General features: G+C 35.4%; 1 protein-coding gene across 1 annotated transcript in view; it reads left to right on the top strand.

Annotated features, from left to right (window-relative positions):
• Positions 1 to 13,830, top strand: part of DNAH12 (dynein axonemal heavy chain 12) — a 78,978-nt gene extending 65,148 nt beyond the window's left edge. Inside the window, exons 61-74 of the mRNA XM_026078879.1 lie at positions 106 to 264; positions 1,454 to 1,598; positions 2,446 to 2,596; positions 2,921 to 3,174; positions 3,725 to 3,865; positions 4,792 to 4,929; positions 5,834 to 6,067; positions 6,476 to 6,664; positions 7,189 to 7,292; positions 8,986 to 9,190; positions 9,363 to 9,500; positions 9,961 to 10,052; positions 12,138 to 12,205; positions 13,376 to 13,830. Coding sequence (XP_025934664.1) covers positions 106 to 264; positions 1,454 to 1,598; positions 2,446 to 2,596; positions 2,921 to 3,174; positions 3,725 to 3,865; positions 4,792 to 4,929; positions 5,834 to 6,067; positions 6,476 to 6,664; positions 7,189 to 7,292; positions 8,986 to 9,190; positions 9,363 to 9,500; positions 9,961 to 10,052; positions 12,138 to 12,205; positions 13,376 to 13,566 — 2,209 coding nt within the window. The 3' untranslated portion in view covers positions 13,567 to 13,830. The remainder of the gene's footprint in view (positions 1 to 105; positions 265 to 1,453; positions 1,599 to 2,445; positions 2,597 to 2,920; positions 3,175 to 3,724; positions 3,866 to 4,791; positions 4,930 to 5,833; positions 6,068 to 6,475; positions 6,665 to 7,188; positions 7,293 to 8,985; positions 9,191 to 9,362; positions 9,501 to 9,960; positions 10,053 to 12,137; positions 12,206 to 13,375) is intronic.
• Positions 13,831 to 15,436: the final 1,606 nt, after the last annotated feature.

Below are 15,436 nucleotides of genomic sequence, written 5' to 3'. Positions count from 1 at the left end.
AGAAATATTATTAAACGGCAGTGAAGTATAATTCATTTAAAACAACTCTTTATGTAAAAATATATCTCAATAACTGGATATTATCCATCTTTTTTTTTAATTTAGGGCTAAGAATGAAATAGAACGTCTAGAGTTTATGTTCTTACTAACTGGGGGTGTGGGTCTCAAGAATAAATACAAGAACCCAGATCCATCTTGGCTACCAGATAAGAGCTGGGACGAATTATGTCGTGCAAGTGAAATCCCAGCTTTTAAAGGACTGAGGTATAGTAAAATGTTGTTATGAAATAGCCGTAAATGTTTTTGACTAAAGTATATGTAATATGCTGGAAGAAATATTTCCAATGCATTTTCAAAATTATGCCAGAATACCACCACAGTATTGGTATTTCCAATACATAAAATTGTGTCTCATCTTTAGAAACCAGTTCTTGTTTTCATCATATTCTAGGCTTGCTCCACTTAAATAAGTCAAAAATTAAGTTGACTAATTATTATTTAATTAAACTATTTTCCTAAATTAATCCAGGCATTGAATACCATATATTTATTTTTATTTATTTTTTTTTTATTTTTTCCTGGAATGGGCTGCATTCTTTTCTTTGAGAATACCTCCATGGTGGAGAAACAGTGTATTGAAGGGGAGTAGTGGAGGCCAAGGAAGATGGTATATGTGGCAAAATTCCATCGCAGTTCTGGAAGAGGAATTTTTCTGGTGAAATCTAATCTCTGGAAATCAGGAGAATTTTGCCTTGGGTTTCGATAAGATTTAACCCTAAATTCTGGAGACAGTGTGGCAATACATGTCTTCCACATGAATGGCTGACGGAGCCCGAAAGTACTTGAAGGATTTGGGTCTGATTGTGGAAACATGTGATAGCAGAACAAACACTGCTCTGATAGAAGAAGTTTTTCTTTGGCTGTTTTGAGGTTTCTCATCTGTTATAGTTTTGGTAGTGATGTAGATGATGATCTAGAGTTACTAGTCCAAGAGATGTCATATCTCAGAGGAACATATACTGCAAATGTTGCATGAAGGATATTAATACAAGATTTTTCCTTGGCTGAATTTCCTCTTAATTCTTCAATTGGCAAATGGAGTTTTTCCAAAATATGAGAAGCAGAAAATTCACACCCCGCCCTAGATCTCTGAAACCTCCAAGGTCCAAGCAGAGCTGGCTGCTGGAGTAGGCAGAGCTTATTGTCAAATCAGAACCATTCAGATGAAGCCGTATATGTCTGCACTAGCATAGTGGGAAAAGATTCTCAGTCTTCAGCACAAAGAAGCTTCTGTAAAAATTAATGCAACTGTAGGATTATTTGCTAATGTAGATGTGAAATGGATTATACTGGTTGCATTGTGTAGGACATTACAACTTAACTGACCTTTTTGGAAAACATGAAAAACTGGAATCCAGGCATTTACAGTAATTGCAAGTGCTTTTTCCTCTAGGAGTCACGTCTCTGAAAATGCAGGCGAGTGGCAAAAAATTTATGACAGCAAAGAGCTGCAAAGCTTTCCATTACCAAAACAATTCAGTAGTACATTAAATGAATTACAAAAGATGATAATCCTTCGATGCTTAAGACCAGACAAGGTAAAATGATACATTACTATGTGTTTGTAGACCGTTCCATATCTTGTAGCATACTTTGATATAGCTGTTAAAATAACTAATCTTCAGAACATTTTATTTAGAAAATAAATGATATTCTTATTTTCCACTTGAGCAGTTCAAGCATCAGAGGCATCAGCTGAGATCCTTTGTCTGATGTGATTTAATGCGTCTTTCAGAATATACTCATCTTTCTAGTTTTCTTCCAGTGCTCATTCATGTTTATTCTGTTCTTTGGTGCACCCCACATGCTCATGGTTAGGATATATTAGCCAGAGTATCCAGTATCCAGTACCGTGTGCTTTCCTACTAAGGGTTACAAGGCAAAGAGAGATCAACTGTGTTCACTTGAACAGCCAAAGAGAACTTTTAAAACATTCTGCCTTTGGTGCATTCAACAAATCATATCGTATGTTATGGACAGCCAGTGCTAGGATTAAAAGTACATGTTATAGTTGCTCATTAATAAATACTAATATAATTGCTTTTTAGTTAATTCCAAGGGGAAATACAGACCCTACACATTAGCTAAAGACTGCATTAAAGTCTTACAGTTCAGTAATTATCCTTCCCGGCTATGTCATTTAGTGTTGTTCATATGAGGTATTTAATTTGATATGTATATATTTTTAAGACTAAAGTCATGGTGGAAACCTTTGCTTCTGAGGCATTCAGCAAGACTAGTCTCAAATCTGTGTAGAGAGGTGTCTCTAGACATTTTGCTCAGGAATTTAAGTGATTTTGAGTACAGTATACGTTAAAGATGCTATAAAATATGCAGCTATGTTTAATTTTATGTTACTGGTTTGTATTTACTTTTTTTTACCAGATTGTTCCAGCTATAACAACATTTGTAACCAATAACCTGGGGAAGAAATTTGTAGAGCCACCACCATTTGATCTAACAAAAAGTTACTTAGATTCAAATTCTACAGTCCCACTAATATTTGTGCTATCTCCAGGAGCAGACCCCATGTCCAGTAAGTATAAACAGAAAGAAGAAAAGGCCCAGCATAGCTTTTCGGATTAGGGACCTGAATTTCCCCTTGCATACGCGATGGGGATGATTTTGCACTTGTGCAAGTAGAATTTGAATGCAGCCATTTCAGACTGATAAAATTCTGTGTTGCAGAATAAAATGGTAACTTTTTAAAACTGACTAAGTTTTACACTGTACATCAAAGCTATACCATCTTGTATGTAGGTTTTAGTAAAATAGTAATAAAAAAAATTCTTTTTTTTTTTCCTGAGCTACGACTTGATTTTAACAAAGAAATGCTAAAATATTATGCCTTCTGTTCAAGGCCTCCTGAAATTTGCAAATGACAAAAAGATGGTTGGAAATAAGTTTCAGTCCATCTCGCTAGGACAAGGACAAGGACCCATAGCTACAAAAATGATTCAAGAAGGGATGGAAGAAGGAACCTGGGTTTGTTTACAAAATTGTCATTTAGCTGTCTCCTGGATGCCAATGCTAGAGAAAATATGTGAAGAGTTTAGCAGTGAAAACTGCCATCCGTTCTTCAGACTTTGGCTTACGAGTTACCCTTCACCAAAGGTACGTGTATTACTGAACATCTGTATTCCATGAAAAGAAAAAGTCAGTAAAGTTTTAACCCAATTTTCATACCTATGAATGAACTGATAATGCGGAACTTCTCTAAATTGCTTAGAGGCTGCTGAAGAGAGAACTTAATCAAGAAATGACCTTAAAAATAATTGTAAACAACCATACCAAAATTCCTCTTTAATATATTGACATCAGTGAATGGAACTGCATTTTTCCAGGACACACATTCATGAAATTTATGATGCTGTCCATAAGTTTTATTCCACATAAGTTCAAGAAATTAATTTAGCTATGTATGTTTTATTTAGAAGGTGTTGAACATCAAGAAAATATTTTAAAATACAAATAAGTTTATATTTTATAGGAAGGTTTTATTTTCTTGATGGTCTTGAGTATTTTTGAAAAGCTGGTGATGTTTAAAATGTGATTTCTTAAAGATAATTGTTAATATAACAAATACAATATAGCAGGATATTGTTATAACAATATCAGTTCTTCCACACTTTCTGAATGCAGTTGTGCTATTTATTATTTCTAGTTTCCAGTAACCATTCTGCAGAATGGAGTAAAGATGACAAATGAACCTCCGACTGGTCTCCGGTTAAACCTACTTCAGTCATTTCTTTCTGATCCTATTTCTGATCCTGCATTCTTCTGTGGGTGCCCTGAAAAGGAGCTGGTAATTTGCTCGTCTTTTGACAGCTCTGTTCATGTTTCTTCACAGATGTACTGATTTCTGTCCAGTGAATATTATAAAGCTTTTACTATAGTCATCAGTTTAGGTTTTGCAGTCATAAAAATGGTTAGTAGAGAATGACTCTGCCAGGTAGTTTCATGTGGTAATAGTTAAAATTATCTCTCAGGCTTTATTAAGTCACATAACACGGGAAAGCCTCATGCTCTTTGCCTAACGTACATAAACCCCCGGCACTCATTGATCGGGCATACCTGTCAAACTCGGAGAACTGGGGGGCAGAACACGGCCTTGATGCTGTTCCAAACAGGAGCACGCCTGAAGCCACACCTAAACTTCTGAAAGTTTTCAAGAAATATAAGCCATAAGCATAATCACTGTTGAGATGGTAAACACTGAGAAGATCTTTTCTCGCTCTCAGGGACTGAAACTGCAGTGCCCATACCTCTTACTCATAAGCAAGGAACCATTTAGCTAATCATTACCTGTGAAAGAAGTGAAAATCCTGTGGGATTACTCACAGTTTTAGGCATTGTAATCATTCCACATAGCTGTAAGTAGTTGCATCTCAGGCCTTATAATATTAAACAGTACATCAATATTTATATAGTTATCTAGTTATATCTATCTATAATCTTAAAAATAAATATCACATGCGATTTGAATATGGAAGAAGAGAAAAATCTTGTAAAGTAGTACTTGAGAATCCTGCTAAGTGTGCTTCTGTACGTTGCAAATATGTGCATACTTGTTCACAAGTAAATAATCACTGCATACCTAATAGCTGTATGTATTTGTACCCCAAAATGGTATGGAATAATAATCAAATGGTTTTGTTCTCTATGTAAATTACAGAATAGCACAAGCATATGGGCCAATTAATGGTACTTTCTTGTTTTGCTTTTTCAAAGGTATGGGAGAAACTGCTCTTTGGAGTTTGCTTTTTCCATGCTCTTGTTCAGGAGAGAAGAAAATTTGGACCTCTTGGCTGGAACATACCCTATGGATTTAATGAATCAGACTTGCGAATCAGTATTAGACAGTTGCAGGTAAAATCTGCTGCTTCTGCCTGCAGCACTGATCTTTTGAACTTTGGTTCCCACTACAGGGAAACAGGCTGGTAGTCAAAAGATAGCAATACACTTAGGTTATAGCAAATATTCACAGAATTTTAAGCAAGTTTCTATGACTTCAGTCACAAAGCCAAGGAGTGTCAATCATGTTACAAATATTAAAAAAAAAAGGAAAAATTAAATAAAAAGTTGTTCTTCGTGAGATCTAGATACATACTTACAGAACTGACTGTAGTAGAGTTAAAATCATTGTATGAAAAAGCTCATTCTTCTACAAGTAGCACCATGTAAGTGACGATCACCTATTAGGGTGGCTCTTTTGCTTAGTAAAAGGAGCTTTGTTTATGTTCATATTGCTAATTAAACAAGCCCAAGACTATTCTCTTGCCCTAAAGCTAAATGGTGTGCGCTACTTGATCTTCAGTCTTCTGCAGGCCCTGTGTGATAGACCAAAGTCAGAAGAGCTAAAACTGTGAATTGCAGAGGTTGAAGTTGAGCTGTTGGAAAAGTTAACAAGCAGTCAATGAAAGGGATCAGAAGATTCTAAGGAAATTTCTATGAAACACATATTTCTTGGTACAAGGAAGAGAAGTGTCCTAGAAAGTTTAGGCTGAAGAAACTATCCAGTTGCAAATAATTCAAGAATGACATGAATCATTTGTTAATTTTGGTACTCATGAGAGGTCTTCACTACTAACTCCTGTTAATTTTTAACAGTAATTTTGTCTGAAAAAAGATTTCAGAATTGAAATTTCCAACTCTTGAGGTGGGAAAACTCCATAAACTGCAATTGTTACAGCTCCTACCCCTCTACTCTGTAGGTCACACTTACTCTGCAGATCCTTCAAGTCTCTGGAGTTACTCATGTTTTCTATTTCAGCTATTCATAAATGAATATAGCCGTGTTCCATTTGAAGCTGTATCTTACCTTACTGGTGAGTGTAACTATGGAGGTCGAGTGACGGATGACTGGGACAGACGTTTACTACTGACGATGCTGGATGACTTTTATAATACAGATATAATTGAAAATCCTCGTTACACTTTTTCTCCCAGTGGCAACTACTATGCTCCACCAAAAGGCACGTATGAGGACTACATTGAATTTATTAAGGTAAAAAAATAGCATCTATTATAATGATGATATACTAAGAAAACAATTCTCAGGCTTCTCTGCATTAAAAATAGTAGTTTTGCAGCACTTTTAATTGGGTGCTTAGCTTCTTGCCTAACATCCTGTATTGGCTTGTCGTGATCCAGCATATGTTTCTGGGAGGGAGAGGGAATCGGTAAGTAGATAGAAGGACCTAGCATAAATAACAGAGAATTCCTCGGAAATGGCTTTCTATGCATGAGTTGACAGCTCTATAGCCAGCAATACTGTCTGCAAATACACTGTAAAGTCCTTATCCATCTTCAGCTGAAGTCAATGGTAATTTTTCACTCAGCTTCTAAAAGCTTTGGATCTGATTCTTAGTGTGCTGCTTTATTTAATGCAGATATATATTGTATTTTGCCCTAGAATCTTCCTTTTAGTCAGCAACCAGAGATATTTGGTTTGCATGAAAATGTGGATATTTCAAAAGATCTTCAGCAAACAAAGATCCTCTTCGAATCTTTGCTTTTAACACAAGGAGGAGGCACGCAGGGAGGTTCTTCTGGAGGTGGTGACAGCACTCTTTATGAAATTGCGGATGATATTCTCAGCAAGGTATTGCAGTATACAAAGGACTCAAATTTATCTTTTCACAAAGCAGAAATTCTTTAATCTGAGTCTTCACTGAAATTTACTTCATATTGGGGGAAAAAATCTACTGGGAGGACTTCAGTGCAGCATGAAAGTAAGAACTCTCTGGCTGTGGCAGGCCACAGATGCATGTAGGTTGAATGAAGTTTTGCTAAATAGGTAGCAATCAGGAGACAGAGAGAGAAAACAGAGCAAACAAAACTTGGAAAAGCAGTTGGTTCACATGAACAGTGTTACAATTAATGAAAATTGAAATGCATTTATAATTTTATATGGTATGAAAAATTCTAGGTGGATTTTAAAAAAAATAAGGGTCACTTGGATTTGGATTAAAATTCTAAATACTGTATTGATGAGATACTCATTAGAAGTTTTAGAAGGTTTAGTGGTATATATTACTCTGCAGCTTTTTGTATCTGCTTACTTTTAATGTAATATTAATGTATTATGATATATGGAATGATTTCCAAGTATGTTGTCATTTACAGCTTCCAAATGATTTTGACATTGAAGGTTCCCTAATTAAATACCCTGTGAGATACGAAGAAAGTATGAACACTGTGCTGGTGCAAGAAATGGAGAGATTTAACAAGTAAGAGAGTTGGGGTTTTTTATTATTATTATTGAAAGTACCCATAATCATTCCACTTACAGAAGGCCTTTTCCTACCACCCATCCATTGTAAACTGTTCTGGGAAATATTTTATAGTTTATTTCATTCCACTCTGTCTGCAATGATATCTGCAATCCTAGCACCAGTCTTCCCTTTGGAAAGGCAGAATGTAGGATGGATTTCAGGAAAAAAGATCTAATGGTGAAATGAACTGGGAGAGAAAAATAGGTGATAGAAGAAGGGAGTCTAAGCTTCTTTTTGTTTGTTTTCGTTTTTGACTTTCTTCTTTTTCTCTTTCACCTTCTTTTTCCTCAGTTATATTTTATTTTCTTCCATCATATTTCAGACCTGCAGGATAAAGGTGGTAGAAGCTGTAATACATGTACAGTTACAGCTTATGAAATTCTTTTCCTTGATATTTGGAAATATTTCTGCTTATTTCTGTACTGTCTGATAGGCTTCTGCTTTAAATTTTTCCCTTTTTTCCCCTTTCCTGAAACCTCTTTTCTTCCTATGACTTCCTTTCACAATATTTTTCGTGGGATTACAAACCTCTAATCGCTTTTATTTTTCTCTTTGGGTCCCACTCTCTCTCTTTCTTGATTTCCTATTTTTTTCCTATCTTTGCTTGCTCCTCCATTCTTTCTTCCATATTTTTATCAGCCCTCCTCCTTCTCTATTTGTCTCTTCCCCTCCGCCACTTCATTTTCTCCCAAATTTTTAATAATGCCCTCTAACCTTCATTCTCCAAGTCTTCCTTTGTCTCTGATTTCAATGTTCTCCTCTCTTGTAATCTAAAACTTTTTCTTCCATCTAGTATACCGTGCGTACATTTGGAGTTTCTAGTTCACCTTCTTACTAAACAGAATAGAGTATTTCACAAAGTCAACAAAAGAGTACATTAAACTGTTCCTAGTCTTAAAAAAAAGTTACGCAAAAGTAGTTTTTCATGATCAGAAACAAATGGGTGTTATTGCAGTTATCTCCTCAGAACCACTCCCAACACCCCACAATATTGCCTTTCAAAAAAATAATAAAAAATAGGTGTGAACTGCAGTTCTGCATATCTGTTTGAGCACTATATTTAAACATGAAATTTCCCCAAATTTTGGAGCTCTAAATCTGGAATTTGTTTTCCCAAAATGAGGAGTCAAGCCACCTGCAAAATTCAGATACAAAACTCTCCTCCAGTGTGTATTTAGTCTGGTGTTCTGGTTTGCTGTCTTACAAATCATAAGGAGTCAAGCCTCACATATGACTTAATATTTGGAAAGTAGGATGGGGGAAAAAAGGGATATAGAACTTGAATTTCTGGTTGCAAAAGGAGTCAGTAGCAGTTTTTTTGAAATACAGATCAGAACTCCACAGTCTCCCATGCTCTCACCTTGAGCCATCTTAAAGAAGAGCACCTCCGCCCCGATATCATGCTTTCTAAGTACAGCTAGCTTGGCTGGGAAAAAATGTGTACTGGAAGATGACAATACGAGCACAAATCCGTAACTTTATAAATGTGGCTAGTTATGCTGGTTATATAGAAACCATCTATACAAGTTCCATAATCCACTTTTCTTTTTTCCAGTGAGGATGTGGAATCTTACAAATCATGCAAAGCTTGTGAGAATTGCTTGTTTGTTTGTTTGTTTTTAATCTTTTTTTTTTTTTTAAACTCTAGTTTAATACAAACTATCCGTATCACATTAACTAACCTGAAGAAAGCCATTAAAGGATTGGTTGTTATGGATTCTGAACTGGAGGCTCTCTGTGGCAGTCTGCTTATTGGAAAAGTTCCTGAGAGTTGGGCTAGACGTTCATACCCAAGCCTAAAACCATTAGGCAGTTATATCCTGGATTTTCTAGCACGGCTGAAATTCTTACAGGTAATGTACAAGAGCCAGCGCCACTAGTGCACTGCTCTTTATGTTAAAAGGGTATTTGGAAAAGGAATGATAGATGTTGCTAGATTTTCTGAATACAGTTATGTAGAAAATGACAAGAATATGTGAGTTGTCTCTTTTTTGATTACTGAAAATGTCATTTTCCTCTCTCCAGGATTGGTATGAATTAGGGAAGCCCACGGTTTTTTGGCTGTCAGGATTCTATTTTACTCAAGCTTTTTTAACTGGAGCTATGCAAAACTATGCTAGGAAGTACACAATCCCTATTGACCTTCTGGGATATGAATTTCAGGTATGAATACATTATAAATGTATATGTCATTAATCTGAGCCCTGATATTGCAGTAAGATGGAATAAGTTAATTCTGACTGGAAAGTTCATCTTGCAACTAACTTGCTGCAATCTGAAGACATGCATTTAATTCTTTGGTAGGGTAGGCATGTTAGATAACATCTGTAAAAGAGATATATTGAAAGACTTTTATCACTGGACCTCAGAAAAACAGCTTATATAGTAGTTTGTTTGTTTGCGTCATTAAAGTCTTTTTTTATAACGTACAATAAAGGTAACTAACACACCCACAGAAAGCTGCTATCTTAGCAGTTTTGTATAAAAGTAGTGCTGAAAAGAAATCATTACTACTTTATTCTTGTTTCGGAGTGATCTTCTGAAGATTGGCTATTGGCATAATATTTCAAAAAGCAAATGGTATGAAAGCTTAATAACATGCAGCACTTATTATTTCTTGTAGGTTATTCCTCAGGATACCTCTGATACTGCACCGGAAGACGGTGTTTATGTCCATGGATTGTTTTTAGATGGAGCTCGCTGGGACAGGACCAAGTCAGTACTAAAGTATTTTGCTACAGTTCTTAAAAGGTTTCTTAAGTGCTTACGCAAGATTTGTTTAAACATTTTAGCCTTACTTTCCATACTGTTTCAATAACACCTTCAGAATGTTTTCCTTCATCCCGTGGGCTAAAGATAAGAAAATAACACAGTGAATCTTTTAAGTGTTATTGTACTGGAAAAGTTGGAATGTGCTAACCTGCAGTAAAAAAACTCACAGAATTGTCTGACAGCATGGGCCACGGGAGGATTCAAGCAGAAACTCCAACGTGTTTTTAAAGTAACCAGTAATTCTGGAATGCTTAATTCTTTGGTGTCCAGTCTGAGTTATCTTAAAGAGACTTGATTTTTAGAGCAGTTTTTTTATAGAACCATTTTTATTCAAAAGGTTAATGTTTTCTTTGAAAACTTAAATTTTCTAAAATCTAAAATTTTATTAAAATTTTTAAAATATGTAATAGATTTTTAGATAAGGTTTTGATTTGCAAGCAGGTCTCTCTGTCCTAGCTCTTAGGTAGCTATGGAGCTCTGGCATCCTCTTGCTATAGCCAGCCAGGCCATTCTCTAGTGTTTTTTCTGTATGGAGAGCACTCATGCAAATTACCCCTGGGTCACACAGGACAAAGTCAAGATTTGATTTATAGTGTTTTAGCTGTTTGTTCAACCATTATTCACCATTTTTAAGGTATCTATCATTAATTAATAGCTAAGATATAGGCACCTTAAAGATAAAGGTGAATATCATGGGGGAAAAAAATAGCAATATCAGATTTTCTGAGATTTTTTTTTTCCAGCAATGTGAACAAAATGAGTGAGCAGAGCAGCTAGAACTAACAAACATGTGGGGCAATAGATAGGTTTTGCAAGGGGTTAATTTCCTTGGTTTACTTGCCCAAAGTGATTTTTGTCTGATGTATGGTTTTGTGCACAACTTTGTCAACTGAGAGTAATGAATTTGCCAAGTTTCAGGAATACAGTTGGATATATAATAACCTTTCCTTCAGCCATTTGCACAAAAATTAAATTCTAGAGTGGGTTTTGTTTTCATTACAATGCAATAAGGTTGTTCTTGTTTATTATGGTAATTTAAGTTAAATTTTTGTCTCTTAGTCATTACCTTATGTGTTTCTTTCATTACTTGCTTGGAATTCTTCTGACGTTCTCTCTTTTATTTTTTCTCTCTGTCCTTTTTTTCCCTGCATGTCTTCTCACCTCCTTCTCACCTTTTGTGCACCTTCTTCCCTAATAATTAATATAAAAATGGAAAATATATTCTATTTCTGAAATATAAAATGCAGCCAGAAAAGCATTAAATTAATTATATACTTGTTTAAAAATAAACTTCTGAATGTGCTGGAATTATCTGTGAATTTGTATTAAGTTCATCTATTAGTTTTGGCTGGAAGAAAAGGTTTTCCATGTTGTGAAAGGAGGTATAGCAGTTGTCCCCTTCATTCAAGGACAGTGTGGGGGCCATATAGTTTGTTCCCTCCCATATCTGAACTTGCATGTTCTGCCTGTTTGGGGTGGGGGATCCCTTTTCACCACCAGTGACTGGAGGGTGTTCTGGTGCCTGGGGCTTTAAGCTTTTCTGGTTGATGCTGATCTACTTTTTAAAATTAAGTTAACATTGATTGGATCAAGAGTGAAATCTCCTCCCCTTTTTTCCCCAATGTGAATGCTTTACCCAGTGAATGACAGTGTCATTCTTACTGGCTTTCCTGACCATACAACAATTTTATACAAAGTTGAGCTCTCCCTCCAAATGATCCTACTCTTGTGGTTAACCACTGATATGTTGGAACCGCAAGTTCACATCTGCTGTAGATGGAGGAAGATTTTTTCTAGCCTAGTACTTTTGTGGCTGTAGTCCCTCATTTCCTTTGTTTTTCTTACAAGTACCTCAAGGAAATATTATATTGCTAGATGAAAGTAAGTTCATGCCAAATGAAATACTGCTTCATTTATGAAAAAATGAAGAAGAAAACATTTTTTTACCTTTAAACCTATTCTTTTTTTTTTCTTGTCTTGGTTTAACACCAAGCCAAAAATAACTGCTTTGTTACTTTCTCTCACCAGAGGAATGTTAGCTGAACAGTATCCCAAATTGCTCTTTGATGTGATGCCAATCGTCTGGATAAAACCAAGTAAGTAAAATTGCTCTGAAGTGTGCGCTCTTCAGCAAGAAATTTCAGCAATGAATTCCACCGTTAGAGAAGACCAATCCTCCTGCCCCTCGCCAAAGTACCCCAAAGCGCACAGAATTCACATGCACCTGACTTCTGACTTTTACATTAAAAATTATGCTTGTTAGTTTGACTTAGTATTTAATCTGTCTTGATTCAGTACTTCATCTGAGCAGTAGGCCTATTCCTCTCTCTCTGCAGAGATTTATAGTTACACATTTGACAAAAGGACTAGTTAGATGAACATTTTTTAAGTAAGTTTAATTGTTTCCCAGTCTGTTTCTCAAACAAAAGTTAATTTTGGCAGGGGGGCACATGGTGTTTGAATTCCTCGCTCTACTCAAGTTGAGAATTTTGAATTGACTTACAGAGACTCAGTGTTTTACCTCACATGATTTAAACAAGATTTGCTTAGGTTATTTTTTGTTGCTGCTAGTTGCCTATGGTACCAGTAAAATATTTTCCATAATTCTTGTTTTCTTTGATCAGGACCAGTAAATCCCTGATTTTTATTTAATCATTTAAGCAGGACTCCCTACTGTGATTGTTGCAACTTGTATGCAACTAACTGATAGGTAGTCCTACAAGGCTTCCACTTTTTCTGCTTGTGCCTTCTGCTGACGCTGGATGAATTTGTTTTCATACATGCATGATTTAAGAGTTTGCAAGTTGTATGTGAACAGTCTAGGCATATGAAATTTTCCTGTGGAGTTGTGTCCTTGCCTCTCGGGTGACTTGGATTCCCATGGAACTGTGAAAAGCTAGTGTATAAACTATAACCCTTATGTTAAAGCAAAACACTTTAATTATATAACTATTCCGATCTGAATACGTCTCTGAATGATTCTGAAACTGATAGAATCACAAATTGGCATTGAGTCCTGGAAACAAATTGCCAGGTTTCAAAATAGTTTAATTACTCTATTTAAGTCTGTTAGCTTATTTAAATATAGGTTGTTATGTTTAAAAAAAAAAAAAAAGTAATTTCATTCTCTTACACACCAAACAATTCTTCATTTTTATTTAGCTTTAAGGATGTTACTGTAAATACTTAATATCTGTATGTAGATTAGGTTCCTATCATTTAAAATATCTGCAGTAAATAATACATTGTTTTGTTTTCTTTAAAAGCTGCAAAATCAGACATGAAGAAGTCTAACGCATATGTCTGCCCACTCTACAAGACAAGCGAGCGTAAAGGAGTCTTATCTACTACTGGACATTCTACTAACTTTGTTATTGCCTTAACTCTTAACACGGATAAACCAGTCCAGCACTGGATCAAGCGAGGTGTTGCATTGCTCTGCCAGCTGGATGACTGACTTTGGACAGTTCAGATACGAACTTCACCAGATGCCTTTCTCTTCATTCCCTTACAGAGGGAGTGTAGCATACTGTGTCAAAGCAGCATCTTGACATGCTCTTTGTATAAGAAGGCGGCATGCAAATATTTTCTGATCCTCAATATTTTGCCTTTCCCCAATTATTTGCCCCAAGATTAGCACCTTTACAATGTATAAAAGATACAGCTAGGATTTTAGCCTTTTGTAACATTATTAATGTGTAAACATCAATTTTATGTGTTACTTGCATATCACAAAATATATCTTAATGAAAAATGAGACTTGTCTGCTCTCTCTGTGAGGAACATTACAATTAATCAAATTTTGAAGAATTGGAGTCCTGAATCATGTGAGTGGAAAGCTAGTAGGTAGTAAGTTTGGGGATTTTTCATATATAGCCTGTAGTCTGTCAAAGCAACGGTGAACATCTTGAGAAATTGTTCAACCATCTGTAGAAAGGACTTTCAAGTGCCTTGTTTGCTCAGAATATTCGTCTTCTCAGGATTTACTTTGCTATACAGATTTTGTAAGTTTGTTTTTCAAATAGTTTCCATGAAGAAATGGTCAAAATCTCCTTTATGGCAACTTGCCATGAAATGTTGTGTGTTTCCCTGTTGCTCCGCAGAGGCAGTCCGGTTTCAGTTCCTTCACTGATTCTGTGCTTTTTAAGAAAACCGAGAACTTACTCAAACGTTCTCCTTAGATCTCCTCTATCAAAGAACCTTTTCCACCTTCCAGTCAGACCCAGCCATCACTGTTTTGTAAAGACGCGTTCACAAAATAAGGTAGGAGTAAATTAATACAGGCTGCCACAAAATGAGTTAAAGTACATGAAAGTCTCACTCCATCCTACCTTCACCATTATAGTTAGGCATCTGTGTCCTTCATTTCCCTGCTTATTGTGCATTACACCTAGAAGAGTTTTAAGCACAGGGCTTTTTTTCTTTCTGAAACTGTTTTTTGCCCTGTATAAAGTCTATATGTTTATCTGTCATTTGCTTTTCTATTTATATTAATATGAAAATTGTTATTAGACAATGAGTAAGTCATATTGTATTTTTATTTAAATAAGGCTCTTTTCTTTATTGCTTGTTTATATTTGCTTTTATTGTTTTTATTGTTTTCTTTATACACAGCCTTACTCTTTAAGCAAGCTACTAATGATGCCTTCTTTACTTTATTCTCTTATGAAAGCACTAATGAATTTTCTTTCGGTTAACGCAATTGTTACTACTTATAGATCTTAAATTCTCTTTCCAAATGCTTCAACTGGAGTATTTTACCAAGAAACTGAACTTTTAATTCTTTCTTTTGCTGACACCATTTGTCAGGTCAGATTATCAAACTAACTAACCTGTATGAAAGAAACATGGAGAAAGTCCCAGAGTATCTTATGATCGGGTATTTATAGTGAGCTATTAATGGACATAGACTCTGCTGAGATCACTTTCAATCCTGAAAATATCACTTTCAACTTAATAATCACTTCATCAAAGTTTGAGGTCTTCCCTCCTTCAGAAGGTGAGGAAAAACTATACATTTTCTCAATTCATAGAGAAATTAGTAATCTTCTTACCAAAAAAAAAAAAAATCCAGATTTAAAATGTTTATATACTGTAGTATAGATTTAATCAGATTCTAACAGTATTTGTTCATGTATTTTGTTAATATATTTTTCTTTTGCTATAAGTGCAATTATGGAGTGAGGCCTTGCTACTGCAGATTAGTTGGATCAGGTAGCAAATTAAATGATGGAAATATTTCATGAATTACTGCTGCTCAGTTTTAAGACGTGTCTAGAATTATACCAAACTAAGTGTTGTGGTGACAACTTCTTTTGTTTTTCTGT

This window comes from Apteryx rowi, unplaced genomic scaffold (genome assembly GCF_003343035.1).
Source record: "Apteryx rowi isolate R43461 unplaced genomic scaffold, aptRow1 scaffold_49, whole genome shotgun sequence".
Taxonomy (NCBI): Eukaryota; Metazoa; Chordata; class Aves; order Apterygiformes; family Apterygidae; genus Apteryx; species Apteryx rowi.
The sequence above is the reverse complement of the archived record's forward strand: the minus strand, read 5'-3'. Positions and strand labels throughout refer to the sequence as shown.